Genomic DNA, 18924 nt, shown 5'->3' on the forward strand with positions numbered 1-18924 from the left:
TGTGTGTGTGTGTGTGTGTTTGGGGAGGAGGAGGAGGGGCTAGTTTGTTTAAGAGTTTATTTTGGTTTGTGCGTTATTTTGGCTACAGGGCGACGAAACAAAATTAAGAGGGGAAACGAAAACTTGACTAAATACAGAGGAAACAGATCTCTCTCTCTCTCTCTCTCTCTCTCTCTCTCTCTCTCTCTCTCTCTCTCTCTCTCTCTCTCTCCCCCCCCCTCTCTCTCTCTCTCTCTCTCACACACACACACACACACACACAAACAATCTGGGTTTGATTGTAACGGGGAGTAGCCTGCCCATGGATGCACTGGGTGGCTCTCACTTGGTGCTGCGCAGCGCGGATGGGTGCAGCGGCCTGGACCTCCTCCTCTTCCTCCTCCTCCTCCTCCTCTTCCTCCTCCTCCTGCTGCTGCTGTCCCCTCTCTCAAGAAACACACACACACACACTTTCCCTCTCTCTCTCCCTCTGCGCGTCCCTTAATCGAGCTAACGAGGCGAGTGTGAGGAAGCCGACACACACACGCACAACACACACACTCTCTCTCTGACGCGCCTGGGAAGCTGAATCGTTCTAACCGAGGAGCCTCTTTTACCGGCTGATTGCTGTGGATTTCTCTCACCGGAGGACTTGTGAATGTAGCGGCAGGGAGCAGGCACCCAGAGGCGCCGGGGTGAGTGATCCCGCCGAGAGCTTCCGCTTGATTCTTGTGTTTCCATGACATCCAGCGTGCGCGTTTTGGCGGAGAGCGCGTTCATCTCTCCCGCATTACGCACAGCTTGTTCCCCTCATAGGAGCCGAACCACCGGCTTCCCCGCGTACACCGGCGTTCCTCCGGTTACCTGCCGGTTGTTTAACACGAAAGCAACGACTGTCGCCGGCTGTGTTACCCGCTGCGGGGTCGTGAGGGGGTCCCGGTGCCGCTGGATCCCCGGGGCGCGCAGGGATCCGAGCGGCGGACCCCGCAGACAGGTGTCAGGGGCTGCGGGGGGAAGAAGCTCCGGAGCCGGCGGAGGGTTCGATAGCGACCCGGTACCGGGGCCAAGAAGCGCGGATGCCATAGCAAACAAAGCGCGTCCTGCCTTGCTCAAGGGTTCCGTCACTTCTAATATTATGCTTCTTTTATATTTACTGACAAAAGAAGGAATGAAAACACAGCTTAAGCTTTGATTCTTGAGTGTGATATGTAAGGTGTGACAGGAAACAGAGAGAGAGAGTGTGTGTGTGTGTGTGTGTGTGTGTGAGCTCCACCTCCTCCAGGCGTCATGTTCAAGCAGCAACAAGCCCGCAGCAGAGAGCCTGAGTCCCGCACTGATCTCTTATCTGCGCCGCTCCACTAGAGTTCAAGTCTGTCGCCTCTGTTGTCTTGACCTACTTCCCCCTGTTGCTTCATTAAGCTCACACACACCCTCACACACACTCTCACACACACCCTCACACACACCCTCACTGTGTGGCTGAAGGAAGCAGGTTGGTGACCTCTGACCTCTCTCTCTCTTGACCTTTGTGAGGGTCACTAACATGTTTCGTGGAGTTTCTGTGTGTGTGTTTTACGAGGCACACACACACACGTGGACGCAGGCCGTTTCCTTCCCGACTAACATCAACACGTCTGATGTGCTTCTCCTCAGCTGCAGCGGCGGCTTGGCGGGGGAAAGAAATGTCTCCCCACTCCTCTCTCTCTCTCTCTCTCTCTCTCTCTCTCTCCCTCTCTCTCTCTCTCTCTCTCTCCTCTGCGTTTGTCATTTCTCAACCATACGACACGAGCTGATTAACAAATTAGAGCCGCCCGCCCGCCCCTCGCTCGCCCCCCTGGAGCCGTGCTGCTGAGAGTTATTACCTCTCATATTGTGGCGATTTGTCAGGAGCTACCACACTGGCTGAGCCGTGGCACTCCATCACACAGAACACACTCCAGTCCAACTTTCCTTACACGGGAGACGGATGCCTTGATTTGCTCCTGACCCCGAGAACGCTGGAATTTAATGTGCATGAATACACTCCGTCTTCACACTGAATCACGTTCTTTCCTTCCTGGATTATTTCCATCCTTGACATATATTTATATTTAGGCCGGGAGACGGATTTGGAGTGATGAAGTACCACATTTAGACACACACACACACACACACACACACACACACACAGGGAGCGGGAGGGAAATCTGCTCCGTTTCAGAGGTGAAAATGAGGCTTTTGAATGTGTGTGTGTGTACTCGTTAACCCTTCCTGTTGAAATACCTGCAACTCGTCGCCGTGACACCTCGCATGCCCCTGTGTGTGTGTGTGTGTGTGTGTGTGTGTGTGTGAGGAGGATACACATGCTTGATCCCACCACTCCCTGCTCCCCGCCAGGGCCGCATCTGTCCGCCACACACATTTCCACCAGATGCGCATGTACTGTATGTGTGTGTGAGGTCTTTCTCTGTGTGTGTGTGTGTGTGTGTGTGTGTGTGTGTGTCTGTACCCACTTAGCACCTATAGGTGTGCTCACCTTGTTTAACAGGCCCAGCAGGGGTCCTCTGTGATGATAGAAGTGTTCAGGTATGAACACGGCGGTGACGCTTTATTCCGCCAATAATAAGAATAATTGGGTTGCCAGGTTGTAAAACAAAAGCCTGATCGCCTATTTTCAACCGAGAAACCAGTTTGTTTACACACTGACAGGGATCTGGTTGCCTGTTTTGGCTCTCGCTCGCTATGACAACCGTTTGTCAGCTTCCTGTCCTGGTCCCATCCACACACACACACACACACACACACCTGTAAAATAGGCGACGGTCGTAAAACGGCTGGAGCGGCTGACATGTTTACATCAGGGGACAGGCCGTAAGGGTCTTTACCCCGATGACCCCTCCGTCAGCTCCCCGATGGTCGCCATGGTGAGGGGAGAGTGAGGAGATAGAGAGGAGGGGAAAGAGTCTGAGGGGTCACGAGCCTTTAATGCCTCTTTACACATGGACCAGGGCACACCTCTGTGTGTGTGTGTGTGTGTGTGTGTGTGTGTGTGTCCATCAGCAAGCAGTGTGTTTTTAAGCCTAATGTGTGTGACCTTGTGAGGACTCCAACTACTTAATAAAATGATTTGTGGGGTTTTTTTCACCCGCAAGTTCAAAGTGAGCCCTTAGCTTTTGGCTGTGGGGAGAGAGAGAGAGAGAGAGAGAGAGAGAGAGAGAGAGAGAGAGAGAGAGAGAGAGAGAGAGAGAGAGAGAGAGAGAGCACTTTCCTGTCAGGGGGGCTTTTTTCAGGGGGGGAAACCGCGGCTCTGCCTACCGCAGCCAGCGCCTTCAAAAGAGCCTTGAAGGCGCTCACCTCACCTCTCCTCTCCTCTCCTCTCCTCTCCTCTCCTCTCCTCTCCTCTCCTGAAATCCTTCCATCCCTCCAAAACGAGCCACTTCCTCCCGTACCCAGGAATGAGGAACGCCGCCTCACCTGCCTTTTTTCTCCCTCTCCCTCACCCCCCCTCTCTCTCTCTCTTCCCCTCCCTCTCTCCCTCTCTCTCTCCCCTCTGGACCTCCGCCCTCCAACCGCAACCGCCGCTCCCGAGCAGCGGTGCGAAAGAGGCCCGTGGGAAGAACGTCCGACTGGAGGAACCTCACCCTCCGTCTCGACCCCACACTCTCTCTCTCCTCCCACCCTTCACCTGGACTCTTCCTCGCCCTCGTCTTCGCGCTTCGGCTATAAGGCCGAAGTGGCGTCTGCGTTTTAGCGAGGAAGCCGCTGCCGCACCACAACATACGTTCCTACTCTTCTCCATGACAGCTTCCAACATTATTCCATATTATGGATCAATCCTCAGTTGTGGTTCCAGTGGGATCCGATCCCAGATGTCTCTTGTTGTCTCCTGGTTTTTGCTTTAACTCAATGTGAGGTTGTGTTACACGCCAGCCTCTGACGCCTGACATGTTGCCTCCTATCCAGTATTATGGGATGTGCATCTTTCCGTTCTCCTCCCAGCACACACACCTCACACAACACTCCATTAACAGAAACACACACACAGGCACACACACCAGAACTCGTCCCATCAGCGTCTTTGTTGGTCGGGCGTATACGTGAAAATGCAGCGGTAGCCCGAGCACGACTTCCTGTTGGACTCTGTGAGAACTCGCCTGACCTCATGTTCCACCTAGCGCCCCCCCCTCTCTCCCTCCCCCTGTATCTCTCTCTCTCTCTCTCTCTCTCTCTCTCTCTCTCTCTCTCGCTCTCTCTCTTTCCTCCTGTTCAGTTCTGGATCGGGTTCTGTTGATTCAAAGAACCGCTGTCGGACTCGGGGGCCACAGAAGCTGCTGCATTCCTCCACTGGGCGTTCTCTCTCTCCCTCCCTCCCTCCCTCTCTCGCTCTTTCCCTCGCTCTTTCCCTCCCTCCCTCCCTCCCTCCCTCCCTCCCTCCTTCTCCCCCTCCCTCTCCACACCTGGGAACTGAGCGAACCTAAGTGGGCTCTAAACTTTGTCAGCGACCCCCCCGCTCGGTTAATTACACCCTCAGCTGTGAGAGTCTGACCCCCTCCTGCCCTCAGCTCAACGCTTAATGAATCCCAGCGAGGAGACATGGAGAATCACAACTCACACACACACACACACACACACACCATCATCAGGTGGACATCTGCCAATCATGTTGATTGATCCGGACGTGCTTGTTTGCTTATCAAAAGCATGAGAAAGGTGGAGATAGAGAACCCCTCTCTCCCCCTCGCTCCTCTCTCTCTCTCTGTCTCTCTCTCTCTTTCTCCGTGTGTGTGTGTGTGTGTGTGTGTGTGTGTGTGTGTGTGTGTGTGTGTGTCACGCTGCGTCTCTCTGTAATGATAATGAGAGCCGAGGTCGCTCTGTTGTCAGCCTATTAAAAAGTCCTCCACGGTCCCGGGCGCTCACTAATGGTCTCACCAGGGATTTAACAGTACGATACCAAAGTGTCTCAGCTGTCCCTCCTCCCGTCCCTCCTGGTGTCCGTCTCCCCGTCCCCCCGGCCCCCCCTCCCCCCGCCCCTCCACACCCAAGCCAAATAAAGCCTCTCCGCCTCTCAGCGACTTCTGTTTTCCTAATCTGTGAACTCTGACAGAGGAGCCCACGCTTGAAAGAGAGACAACTCAACATGGGATGATCTCCCGGTGACAGGGGAGAAGCTGAAAAAACGTTCCCCGGAATGTCTCTGCCAGAGACCACCCCTGTCAGCTTCCTCCTCCTTCCTGCCTCTCTCCCTCTCTCTCTCTCTCTCTCTTCCTCTATCTTCTGTAATTGGGCCGCTGCTGCTGATTCCCATCTCTAATTCCCATCCACACTTCCAGTAAATCGTCTTCATCATGCCATTTGCATCTCGGAATGCCGGAAAATGGGAAAATGACTTAACGCTGCAGTTCGTTGGCCAGTGGGGACTGTGGCATGTCCACGCAAGTGTATTTGTCTTAATCCACAGAGGAATGTCACAGTAATGAACTGGCAGCGACGGCTTGTACCGCTTCACTCCAGGCAGACCTTCACTTGGAAATCACTGTTTAGCTGCCATACATAACAGATGGTGCAGTGTGTGTGTGTGTGTGTGTGTGTGTGTGTGTGTGTGTGTGTGTGTGTGTGTGTGTGTGTGCCAGAGGGTCAAATCTAACATTAAAGACAAAAATGTACGATTGGCCCGCCACCAAATAAATCAAAGCTGTGTGTTTGTGTGCGCATTGTGCTGCAAAATGAAGTTGTGCTGCGTTCAAGGGCAGAAATGTGGAGTTGCTTAATCGGATTAGGAGGCGAAGAAGCAGTGCATGTTGGGTAAATCGATCTACATATGCTTAGTTACGGCGTTTGAAGAAATCAGTTTCCAGCCTTTATTCCTGCTGAGGAGGGAGATTTCACACAACCTGGAGCCGGTTTGACTCTTTGATTGTGGTTTTAACGCAGAGCAGATTAACGCTGTGTGTGTGGGCGTGTGTGTGTCTCTGTGTGTGTAAACTTGCGTGGAGTTAAACCGGCGTGTTCCCTCTCTTGTTTAACCTACGTGCTCATCTGCCTGACAGCCCCCCAAACCCCTGGAAGAATCTCCCAGCAGGCCCGGCGGCGTGCGGACCGTACCATATTTAGTCATCCAGAAAAGTCCAGACACACACACACACACACACACACACCGATGCAGTCCTCCACCTTAATCTCTCTCTCTCTCTCTCATTTTTTATGTCCCTCCCTCCATCTCACTGTCATTTTCCCTCTCTCTCTCCTACTGCTTCCATTCATCTCTGTCCTCGCTCGCCCTCCCTCCAGTCATCCCTGCTTTATCACTGTCACACCCCTCACCGTTCCTCTCCCTCCCTGTGTGTGTGTGTGTGTTTCTCTTCTCCTCCTCTTCCTCCTCCTCCCTTTCACTCCATGTTTCTCATCTTCCTGTTTATGTCAAACTCTTTCCTTCCATCTCTCCGTTCCTCCAACTTCTCCCCCCTCTCTCTCTTCGTCTCTCCCTGCACCTTTTCCTCCATTTTCTCTGGCCTGGATCATAGTAATGAGTTTCTAATCCTATCTGCCGTCTCTTCGTCTCCTCTTCTTCCCCGCTGGCCGCCTCGCCGTCACCCGCCAACCCTTTTTGATGGAGCGGCCCGGCCCGTGAACCCCCGCCCGCTCTCACCTCCTCGCCCTCGGCCTGCTTGGCATTGAGCGACGCCCTCGTCCGTCCTAAACTCGTCTCGTTGCCAAATCAGCTGTGAGGCGACGTAATCCCCTGCAATCCATTTCCAAACACTTCATTTGGCAAAAGCTGCGTTGTTTTATTTCCTGCCACTGTCTTTCTGCTACACACACACACACACACACACCCTACCCAGGCTTGAGAGGAGGCCAAATGGCTGGTTTGAGGCACTTGAGCAGAGAAGAGTGGACCTATTTACCAGGCGGCTGGGCTCTTTCTCTCTTTCTCTGCTTCCTTCAGAGGGTTGCTAGCTTTGGACCCTCACACAAGAAAAGAACAGAACTTTTTTTGTTTTTCCGACTCCCTTCAAAATCCGTCTGCTGCCCCCCCCCCCCTCTCTCTCTCTCTCTCCTCGCTCGACTAAAGTGGACACAGAGGCGACCTTTTGTTCTACCGCCACGAAGAGGGATGCTGTATTATGGGAGCGCAAGAAAGAGAGAGGAGGAGGAGGGGGAGGAGGAGGAGTCTATAATTTAATATATACCTGGTGAAGAGGGTCGGGGTCTGGGGGGGGGGGTTCTGGTTTTGACACCCAGGGAATAAGAAGGGATTAAGTGGAGGAAAAGCCCCGGGGGTGTACACAGCACGTCCCCCTCTCTCTCTTCTGTCTCTGGGCGAGCAAGAGGCCCCTGTGTCTGGCTGTGAGCTCTATAAGAATGATGTCATCCAGGTACCATCTTGACCCTGGAGACTCAGAGAGGCTTGATTGGCGTCTCTTGGCCTCTGTTCTTCCTCTAGGGATCCTCAGGCAGCCGTCAAATCTTCCCGACAGCCTCACCGACATCATTCCCACCTTTCCAGACGCTTCCACGCGCAATTTTTTCCCCAATTCACACTAAAACATCCCGTACATGAACGCGTCCTTGTGTGTATAAACTGGTTTCTCTCCTAAGTGCCTGCTTTGGTTTGGTTTGGCCATGGTGCGGTCCGCTGCTTTGCTTCATATCCAGCGATTATAGGGTGACTTCTGCCACGCCGCTGAAGCAGAACCAGAACGTTTGGCCCGTTCTGACCCGAAGCACCGAACAAGCAGCTGCCATTGAAATCCAGGACGCTGCTTCTCTTTAAATGGTCACATCCTCTGGCTGTCTGCTGCTTTGTCAAGCTTTAAGTCATGAAAACATTGACTTATAATTGTGCTGTGCAGCTGCAGACTGGTGTGAAGTCTAAGTCTACGTCCTTATATGGTAAACGTAAGCCTGCGACGCTGACCTTTGTGTTTTTGTGTCTGTCTTTTACAGGAAAGGCATCGGGCAGAAGTGAAGGGTCAGCGAGCTCAGACGCTTTCATCCCACTGAGAAAAGCACACAGTCACACACACACACACACACACACACACACACACACACTCATGCGGACCCAGCACATACCCCACATATAAAGACACACTCACTCTGCTCGCACACACACACACACACACATAAAGATACGTCGGTCCACACACACACACACACGTTCACACACAGGCCCTCTGAGCAGGATGTGGGAGCCCTGGAGGTTCCTGCTGAGCTTGTGCCTTCTGGCCGTCTCAGCCTCTGCCCACAGCGTCAATCCCTTCGCGGGCCAGCAGACGCCCCAGGACCCTTGTTACGACGACATGGGCGCCGCCTGCCGCTGCATCCCAGAGTTCATCAACGCCGCCTTTGGCAAGGAGGTGGCGGTGTCCAGCATCTGCGGCCGGCCGCCGTCCCGCTCCTGCAGCGTGGTGGAGAGAGGAGACGACCGGCCCTCCGTGCGTACGTGCCAAATCTGCGACGCGGCCGACCCTCGCCGCGCCCGCCCGGCTTCCTACCTCACCGACCTCAACTCGGCCCACAACCTCACCTGCTGGCAGTCGGAGAATCTGAACACGTCGCCGCACAACGTGACCCTCACGCTCTCGCTGGGTAAGAAGTTTGAGATCACGTATGTCAGCCTGCAGTTCTGCTCGCCGCGACCGGAGTCTCTGGCCATTTACAAGAGCATGGACTACGGCAAGACCTGGGTGCCGTACCAGTTCTACTCCTCACAGTGCCGCCGCATGTACAACCGGCCCAATAAGGCGGCCATCACCAAACAAAATGAACAGGAGGCTCTTTGCACGGACGGCCACACGGACCTGCACCCTCTCTCAGGAGGACTCATCGCTTTCAGCACGCTAGACGGCCGTCCCTCTGGGAAAGACTTTGACAACAGTCCCGTCCTGCAGGACTGGGTGACGGTCACCGATATCCGCGTGGTCTTCAGCCGGCCCCAGCTTCCCCGAGACCTGGGGTTGGGAAGCAACAGCGGGGTCAGGGACGACGACCCCGCTGCGGCGTCTGCAGCTGCCACGCTGCCGGCGTATTTCTACGCGGTGGGCGACTTCCAGGTGGGCGGGAGGTGTAAATGTAACGGACACGCCTCGCGCTGCCTGAAGGACAAGCACGGGAAGCTGGTGTGCGACTGCAAACACAACACAGAAGGACCCGAGTGTGACCGCTGCAAACCTTTCCACTATGACCGGCCGTGGCAGAGGGCCAGCGCCCGCGAGGCCAACGAGTGCCTGCGTAAGTTTTTCCCTCTCTGCTTCTTTGCTCTGTTTCCATTTCTGTAACTCATCCAAAAGTTTGCTCTCACATCTGAGATTGGAGATTAAAACGTCACATCATCGTCGCAACTCTCATAGAATTGCTTTCGGAGCTCAGGTGATGAAGAGGCAAGATTATTGTGTTTATGCCACATTTGCTCTTTTCTGTTCCTTCCCTATGAGTGAAGGAAGCGTTATTGCCCCTGTGAGAGGCTCCTGAACGCATCTCAGCATTCCTAAAGGAGGGGAAAGCAGGGAAACGGAGGCTTGAGCGCCGGTGAATTAGGGAATATTTTGGAAATACGGGTGAACTTTTCGGGATGTGACAGTCAGCCCAGCAGATAATACACAGGGCGAGCGAGAGAGAGAGAGAGAGAGAGAGAGAGAGAGAGAGAGAGGGTCCTGAGAGAAGAAGATGACCTGCCCCTGACCACCACTCAGATCATTCAGGGCGTCGCCAGAACAATACAGGATTAAGTTTTGGTGTCGGACGTTGGGCGGCACCAGCGTTTCCCATCATCCTCTATGTATTTACTGTTTGCACTCCACAAACTCATAACCCTGAACACACACACACACACACACTCTTTCCTCACAAGTAAGTCTAAACAGTGGATGACACCCGCTGGAGTCACTGGCACGTCGAACGCAGCTTAGTCATCCAAGAATGTTATTTGGCAGCGGCCGCCTGTTCTACCTCCAGAAGGTCGCCCGGCCTCGCTGTGAACGCACGCCAAGCGGAATTATAGCAATTTCTGGGACTCCTTGTTAGTGTAAATGGATTAGCTTTGTGTTTGGTTTGAGGCTTTTTACGAGAACTCCAAACTCTTTTTCACTGTAATGTGTTTAAAGCAGGAATTCGCTCCCTCCATCATTTCGCCCGGCGTTCCTCGCTGCTATAAAAGGACGTAGACGCAGGACGCTTCTCAGGCCCGTTTGGGTTAGCGTAGGAGAACCCGTATTAGAAACCGCCGCCCGTTAACCTCTTCACCATGGAATGAAATTACAGCCAGAGAGAGAGAGAGAGAGAGAGAGAGAGAGAGAGAGAGAGAGAGAGAGAGAGAGAGAGAGGGAAAACAGGAGTAGAAGGCTGAAAATGGTGTATATTTTTCTAAGGTGTCGTAATTGCCCAGTGAGCTTTGCCTGAGGTCAAGTTTAGCGTTGAACAGTGCCAGATCTGTTTAAAGGGGAGGGGCCAGAGAGGGACGGAGCCGGAGGACGGAGGACGCTGGGGCATTGGACGGGCCAAGGACATCCTACCGTTCCAACCCTCCTTCGCTTAGAAACCGCCAATGCCAACTCAACCGTGTTGGCTTCTCGTCTATCCTCCACACCCCCGTACACACACACACACACACACACACATATAACCCTTCCGCAACAATATCCTGTTAAGTCCCTCAGCGCTCATACTTCCACACACACACACACACACCGTCTTTTCCAGTGCCTGGTAGCCGTTCCCAAAAAAATCCCGCCTGCCATCACTCTCCGTCCGTCTCCCCTCAGTGGGATCAACATGCCACTTCCATGCGCCTGCACCGGCCAACCCTGATGACGTAATGCCACGGTGGATTCAGGGGCAGTTAAAAGCGCCGCACTTTATACCTGATCCCACATCGGGAACATCACAAACTTGGCGATCCGAGTTCACAACGTCTCTTTACAGCTTTGTTCCAGTCCACTCGCTTCCAAAAAACGGCAGGAGAACCTTTAAACATCCTCCCTCACGTATATTAAACCCCATTCTTAAAGCGTCTCCGCCCTTTTGTTGATTTCTCAGCGTGAGAAACGACAGCGGGCCGTGACGTGAGCCCTGAGGCACACCATCAGATAGTGTTTGGGTCGGGAGGAGGGCGGGGCTGAGGTCACGGGCCTTTGTAGATGGAGTGGGCGCACGTAGAAACAAATCAATACCGACAATCTTCGCCAATCTCCTCGGATGGAGAGCAAGGGTTCAACTCTCACTCGTCTCAGTCCTGACTCGCGCCTCGCTGTCCCTAAACGGCCTGTTATAATGTTTGACATGCGGCGTACTAAGAGCTGAGATTACTGTCTGGGGTCTTGGCAGGCTCTGGCACTCTCTGAAGACACAAAACATACACACACACACACACACACACACACACACCCATATGCCGCCTCCCTCACTATGAATCCTGCCTGGAGACGTTGGGTTTACAGATCCTCGCTCCAGCAGTCAGAGGGGGCAGCCTTGTTAAAGGAGTGTGTGTGTGTGTGTGTGTGTGTGTGTGTGTGTGTGTGTGTGTATATTGCGGGAGACATGATGGAAAAAGTTATGATTTATCTGCTGTAAGTTTGAGCCACGGGACAGAATAAGGGAACAGATGGATGAGAGATGTTTGCTTGCTGGTCCTGATTGGCGTCTTCTTTCAGCTCCATTCCTTCGCGCAAATATCGAATGTTGATATAAAAATGTGAGACGGTTTATCATCCCGTAATGGAGCCTGCCAGAGTTGCTCTGAAAAGCGAAGAGGCCTCTTATGGCCTCCACCGCGAGGTGACATCCTGACTAGATGGTAATTCATGGTGGTGCGGCGGCGGCGGCTCTCTGCTCTTGGACGAGCCTCTCGCCGTCTTGGCCCCGCGGTACCAAGCTGCTCCATACTCCAGCCGCTTCCTCTTTCCTCTTTCTGGACGGAGACACCATCCATCGCTAATGGGCCCAGCCCCGGCAGCCTCGCTCGCCGGGCACACTGGGACTCATTCATAGCCCGGAGGTCAGGGGAAGTTCTGCTGGGAGCCGCCGCTCGGCCCTGATCCCTCAGAGGTGCAGGTGAGCTGCGGTCGGTAACAGTGGCGGGTGTTCCTGCTCCGCTGCGGCGTCGGGGCGCGGCGTTGAATATTCTTAATCCTAAATTTGACATATGGGGTCCAGAGGGGAAAGAGCGATATTCTGTTCCTGCTCAAGAACGGGAGTTTCCTTTGAAATGACATCAATCACCGGCGTAAGTATTCATGCCGGAGCCTCATTACATCCAAGGAAAAGCATGGAACAGAGTCGCTACCTCTTATATAAGAGACGTGACTGGATGGCGTGTTTGTGTTTGGATATTATAAACAGAAGAAGAACACAAACACGGCGCGGCGTTGGCGTGGCGTTGGCGGGGGTGGGAGGTTTTGGTGAACGATGCCTCCTCTGTTTTTTGGGAAACTATTAGCTGGACTCATAGGGGAGCGCTGACAGATGGGTTTCTCAGGGAGAGAGCAGCGTGATCCAGCAGAGGTGTAAGCGTCAGTGTGTGTGTATGAGTGTGTGTGTGTGTGTGTGTGTCGGAGAGGAAGAGGCCAGCCAGGAACACATGCTCTGGAACCGAGCTCAGAATAAACCTGCAGATCTTTTGTACCAAGTGGGGGAAACTCTGAAGAACACAGAAGCACAAACTTTCTCTCTCTCTGTGTGTGTGTGTGTGTCACATTTTACGGCTTTTGACGACTTGAGCTTTGGCGTGTTTTCCCTCTATGGTCAGATGAAATGCCGCTCTGTCTCTAGAAAACGTTAAAAGCTGATATCTTGGACGACAAAGGAGCTAGACAGCTAAAATGATATTCTCTAGTTTTCCAAAACGTTGACTGCGCGGTCAATATTTTCCGAATTTCTTCAATATTCTCTGATTTGCCCCAAATTAGCACAAATATGAAGCTTGATGTGATGCTAAATACACACCGCCACCGCCGCTCTGGTGATGGTGAAAGAATCCAGAGCCGCCTCCATGTCAGCGCGCCTACGTGCCGTGGTTCCACTTTCGCTAATTGACTTTAAAGGAACCTCTCGCTCCGTCCCACCTCCAGGCGAGCAGGGACCCCCGCTCTTCTATTACTTACAAGGCGTGACACCTAAATGAGGCGGGGATGTGTGTCTGCTGTTTGCGGTGTGTGTGTGTGTGTGTGTGTGTGTGTGTGTGTGTGTGTGTGTGTGTATAGGGGGGGTGGTGGTGGATTTGGACATGAACCCCCCTGTGCTTTCAAATAATTACACAGCCCAGGAATGTTGTTCTAAAATCAACGGCTGTATGAAATGATGCCTTTGGGGGTTTTGCGTGAGACCGAGGCACAATGAGGCCAACGTGTGTGTGTGAGTGTGTGTACAGTGTGCCTGTGTGTGTGGGTTTCAAACGCTCGAAACGAGAGCGATCCCTTTTATTTTGCTGTGACAACAGTCGAGCAACACCACTCCTCCTCGGTTTGATCGCTCGTAACTTTACTCCTTGGTCTTCGGCCAAACCCGCAAAAGGTTTCCATCAGCCAAAAGCAGGGAATCGAAGTGTGTATGTGTGCGTGTGTGTGTGTGTGTTTTGTTTCGTGGAGCCACACACCCGTGAAGGTTCTCTGGCGAGCAGGAGACGGTGGTGAAACAATGTTAGGGACGGCAGAAGTGTCAGATGACAGCGTTTAATGTCAGCCGGGTTAAGTTGTTGGATCTCTGGGAAATGCTCCGTGGCCGCCCCGGGGGCCAAGTGTGTGTGTGTGTGTGTGTGTGCACGTGTGTGCGTGTGCGTGTGCGTGTGCGTGTGTGTGTGTGTGTGTGTGTGCGTGTGTGTGTGTGCGTGAGAGCCACATGTAATCTAGTAGTTGCGAGTGGAGATGTTGCTGTTCATCGTGGTTGCCAAAGCAAACGGCTGCGTTGTGCCCACGCTCTCCCCGCTCTTCATCGCCTCTCTCCCCCCTCACAGATGGTAACAATCACCGGCTGAGGTGCCCATCACCATCAGCCTCCTCTTCCTCCTCTTCCTCCCAGCGCCAGTGTAACCCCCCCAGCCCGGCATCAGATTAACTCGCCGCCTGGAAGTTGTTTCCCTGCGCTGCTACCTCTTCTTCTTCTCCTTAATTTCATTTCTCTATTTTTCGCTGACAAAGGAGATTCTCTTGCCTGTCACTGAATTCTGTTTTGCTAACTTCTGACGCCGTTATATCCTCTGTGCTCTGCTGCCTGAGCAAATATGCGGTCTCTGGCCTCTCGCCGCCACCAGCAGCAGCAGCAGCAGGGGCGGCGGTGGCGGCGGCGGCGGCGAGATCCAGAGGCTGCGGATACGAGCCGCTCAGAGCGACTGCAGCTATCTGTCGGCTCGGCTCTGCTTTGACTGGCTGAAGCTGTGGTTTGTTGCCGTCTATGGCTGACACACTGTCAACGGAGCGCAAGAGTGTGTGTGCGTGTGTGTGTGTGTGTCGACGTCTGTTACAGTATGTGAGTGGAAATGTGGAGCAGTTTAGTCTGTAAAGTCTCTCTTCCTCCGTCTATCACTCCCTCCTTATGGAGCAGCTCCACCGGGAGCCGTCAACCCACTTCTGCTGTTCACTCCACACACTCCAAAACACTTCAACGCCCCGGAGCTGGAGGCTTTACAAAGCAGGCGGGTGAGAAGCACATGTGAGGCGCTGTAATGTTATGTACCTGAGCCCGTCCTGTATACACTCAGTGTGATCAGTCTATAGATTTGTCGAGTATTTGCAGTGAGACGTACACACACACACACAGACGGAGTTAAAGCTGTAACAAGACGCAATCGTTGGTCCAGCAAAGCCAATTTCAACCTGATGACGGGGATTACGTCATGGTTGAACATATGATGTCATTAATTGGAGAAGAATCCAAGTTGTAACAGGCACAGCGTGAATTTCCTTCAGCTCAGGATTCATCACAGAGATTTACACAATATGTTCCATCTGCCACTTTCTATTTCTACAGCAACCACACACTCACACACACACACACACACACAGATCCCCCTGAGTGAACCTTGTGGTTGTGTATGCCAAGTGTCAGACGGGAGGGGAAAGTAAATCTTGTGTTTTTACTTCAGCCGCCATGATAGTTTAGTTGCACAGCAGCAGCCGTCTGCTTCTTCTTCTTCTGCATCTGGAAAAAGTGCAGCAGACGCAGACAGACGGGAGGCGAAGTCGGCGCAGAGATAACAATGTTTAGATGTGGGGAAGTGAAGTGGACCAGTGAGAGAGAGAGAGAGAGAGAGAGAGAGAGAGAGAGAGAGAGAGAGAGAGAGACAGAGCCGACACCAGGCAGGCCCCCTCCCCTCCCAACCTGGCAACCCTCCAGCCTAATCTGGTTAAAATCTTTCCCCTGTGCGATGCCATCCAGAGAGCAGAAGAAGAGGGACGAGACGAGAGAGAGAATGAAGAGAGGGAGGGAAAGGGAGGGAGAGGGAGAGGGAGATGGAATTAAGGGGACCCTCGGTTCAAAAGGGCTGCAGAGAGCCGGCTCTTAAGCCCACGGCGTGAGGTTAACCGCAGAGGAGGGGGAGGGGGGGCTAAAGGGGGGACTGAGACGTGGTGTCAGAGCTGAGTGATGTGTGCACGAGAGAGAGGAAGAGAGGAGGAGAGGAGGAGAGGAGGAGAGGAAGCTCCCGGGCTGCTTTATGGCGTTTAAATCTTCCTCTCAGCTTGATGCTCGCCAGTGTTTACATCTGTGTCAGCCTCACTTCTGCTTGACTTCAGCGTATCCTCTGTCGTTTGCGGGCGGATACTTTCTCTGCATGTAGTGGCCTGCGTGTGTGTGTGTGTGTGTGTGTGTGTGTGTGTGTGAGAGAGAGAGAGAGTGTGTGTTTGTCCACACTCTACTCCTCCTTGGCTCTAATGAGGAGCTAATTAACCGGGTGTTCCCCCCGGTGCCCTGAGCAGGTGGCAGGAGCAGCCAGGCGGAACTCAGCCCAAACACACACACACACACAAGATGGCAGGGGCCCACATAGCAGGGGGGGCGGGGGGGCTGCAGCAGGTCTGGACGGAGGCCTGGGCCAGGAGGGGAGAGGAGGCGCAGGCAGAGCGGCCGCCCTCCAACTTTCAAGGACCAATTTTAGCCACACAGGTCGTCCAGGATCGATTGGCCGGGCTCTCCGGTTTGGCTCCCAGGTTCCCTCTCTCTCTCCCCCCGACATATGGTGCGAACGAGGGTTTGCGATATATTTGTCACACACGCTTGATGTATTATAGCTGAACCCCAGACGCTCCGGGCGCCGTTCCTCCTCCTCATGTTCCCCCGCCTTTCGTTTCTGATCCTGACTCTTCCTCCTCTTCCTCCTCCTCTCCCTCCTGTCTCGCTTTTATCCTCGTCCCGCTTTTGTGTTTGTTGCTCAATTTCCATGGCAACCACTGTAAACTAGATTTACGCGCCCCCGACGTCTTGGAGGCCGACCTGCGTTTGGTTCCGAGCGCCACGTTTTCCCCCTCCCGTCTGCTCGCCCTCCTCGGCGCTCTTGAACGCCCCTCAGAGTTGTTTTGACGTGTTAATGAATTTGAAACACGGCCTCAGCAGCGCTCAGTTATACCTGCTGAGTGTCACTTGGGTGGTTGTTGGCGCTCGAGTGTGTGAGAACTTCAAAACAAACCCATAAACATTCCAAGATCTTCATGGCAGCTGGAGCTCCTTGGAGTTAAACGCACACAGACACACACACACACACACACACACACATATGTCTCCTTCGTCACCTCCTCTTATTTCTCACTTTCATTCATTCTTTTCTCGGGTCCCCGATAGCAAACGACTGCCAGACAGTAATTCTTTCTCTCTCTCATTCCCCGTCGGTCAGGAAAAAGTCTGGCTGTTCTTAAAGCCGTGTGCCCCCTCCACACACACACACACACACACACACACATCCCCCCCCCTCCCGCTACACATGTTCGATCATTTAAAAAGGTTAAATTCTGGAACTGGCCAGACATTCTCCACACTTGAACGTATCCTCTCTGTATTTAAGACTTTGCCCGGGCGATCTCGTTGCAGCAGGCCAGTAAATCGAGAAGATGCCAAGAGAGAGAGAGAGAGAGGGAGAGAGAGAGAGAGAGAGAGAGAGAGAGAGAGAGAGAGAGAGAGAGAGACCGCCGGTGTTTGAGGCTTGGGGGGGGAGAGTTGCTCCGTCGCTTTCATGTTCCCCTACAAGGTGTTAATGGACACAAGTGCTCACAGCTGTGTGTGTGTTTGAGACGTTTGATCATAATCGCAAACCCCCCCCACTTTGTCCCCCTCCACACACACACACACACACACACACTTGAACTTGGCGTGTTCTGTCTCACATTGCCCCCCTCCCACACTGTTTGGGAGGTGATGGTGTCTCACACACACACACACACACATTTGATCAAACATGTTGCCAATGTCTCACCAGAAGGTTCTTCCCCCAACTTTGGAGCGTTCTCAAAGGTCAAAGGTCAAGCGAGAGAGGTCAAACCAAAGCTGCAGCATCTCTATAGAACTGATGAGGGGATTCATATCCAAAACACAGTTTCATTAGCTGCAGAATTCCATACAAATTGAGCTGCATAATAACCAGATGGAATTGGGGAAACAGTCTGGGAATGTTGCCCCCTTCCCCCCCCACCCCCCCTCCTCTTCCCCTTTTTTTTCCAGGGGTCTGTAAGCAGGGAAAAGCGGGCCTCTTTCCCGACCCGGGTGCCAGGCTTCCCTTTCAGTTTCAGATGGAGGTGCAGCGCTCCGTATCTCGCCTTACTCACGTTGCCGCTTTGACCTCGGCCGCTGTGGATTCGAGCGATTCCCGAGCCATCGGAAACCTATTAGGAGGAAATTGTTTTGATCAGTCACGACGCTCATATTTGATGCTGTGCAGCTACATGTAATGGTAGAAGTGACCTTGGCTGCAGCGGAGACGGGAACCGACCTAATAACTTCCACATAACGTTCAAGAGAAAGTCACCGGGTTGGTTTTTACGCTTAAAGCTTCCATCGCCGCAACAAAGTGGTTGCTCTCCCAAATGTTACGCAATGTTATGTGATTGGAAAGTTGCAGAAATGGAAGCGTTGTTATTATTCATTCCGGCATGTAAAAGACTTCATCAGCATCTTCTTCTTCTTCGTCGTCTCATCGTGTCTCCATTGATTGACGATTCCATTAAAATATGTGAAATAAAAGTAAGGTTGGAGTCGGAGCTGCTGTCTGCCTGCTATTTATAAGATCAAGTAACACAGGAAGAATGCTGCGCCGCTAAAAATATCAGTGAATCCATTTTTAAGTATATTTCTCTGAGTGCACACACACACACACGCGAGGTCTTCTTCTGTCTGCCTCTGTCTTCCTCCGTCTGTCTCTGCTTATCCTGCCATTGTTGTGTTGCGTTCTCCATCACAAACACACACAAACACACACACCGACATCGTATTAGACTCCACCTTAATAAGATTCGTAAGTGTTGACATCTTGTGGTCAACCGGGTTTGGCCCTTGTTGTCCGTCTCATCCCCCTAAAGTCTTTGAAGACGCGGCCAAGCGGAGTTTAGTGTCCAAGGTCTGACACTGATTTAACCGGCGGAGGAACCGGATTGAGCAGGAATGGAAAGCTGGCGTGTGCCGGGTGAAGGCGGAGTCGGACGGATGAGTATTAGAGGAGAGCGGAGCTGCAGATGGGACTGAACTTCTTCACGTCTCCTACGTCCTGGGTCGCCTCATTTAGCTCCGGCCCATCCCTCCGTCCGGATCAGACACTGCGCAATACATCTCAGGAGGCTTTCGCTAATCAGCCATTCATGAAATTAACGTCTCTCTCCCTCTGCCGTGATTAATAACTAACGGGCCAAGAGGGAAGCTGAGTTCATCAATTATGAAATGGGAGAAAATGAGCTCTGCAAATATCACGCGTTTGATCGATGAGTTCTGGAACGGCGGCCAAGAAAAATCTCCCTCCGCTCCGGTAGATTGACTTCATTTGGTCCATTTTGATGC

The 18924-nt window shown here is 52.9% G+C and overlaps 1 protein-coding gene across 1 annotated transcript in view; it reads left to right on the forward strand.

Annotated features, from left to right (window-relative positions):
* Window positions 1–460: 460 nt before the first annotated feature.
* The window catches only part of ntn2 (netrin 2), a 31757-nt gene continuing 13293 nt past the window's right edge, over window positions 461–18924 (forward strand). Inside the window, exons 1-2 of the mRNA XM_076151480.1 lie at window positions 461–674; window positions 7906–9192. Of these exons, the coding sequence (XP_076007595.1) occupies window positions 8145–9192 (1048 nt within the window). The 5' untranslated portion in view covers window positions 461–674; window positions 7906–8144. The remainder of the gene's footprint in view (window positions 675–7905; window positions 9193–18924) is intronic.

Source organism: Genypterus blacodes, unplaced genomic scaffold (genome assembly GCF_046128005.1).
Source record: "Genypterus blacodes isolate CSIRO-AG114 ecotype Tasmania unplaced genomic scaffold, CSIRO-AGI_Gbla_v1 ptg000055l_1, whole genome shotgun sequence".
Classification (NCBI taxonomy): domain Eukaryota; kingdom Metazoa; phylum Chordata; class Actinopteri; order Ophidiiformes; family Ophidiidae; genus Genypterus; species Genypterus blacodes.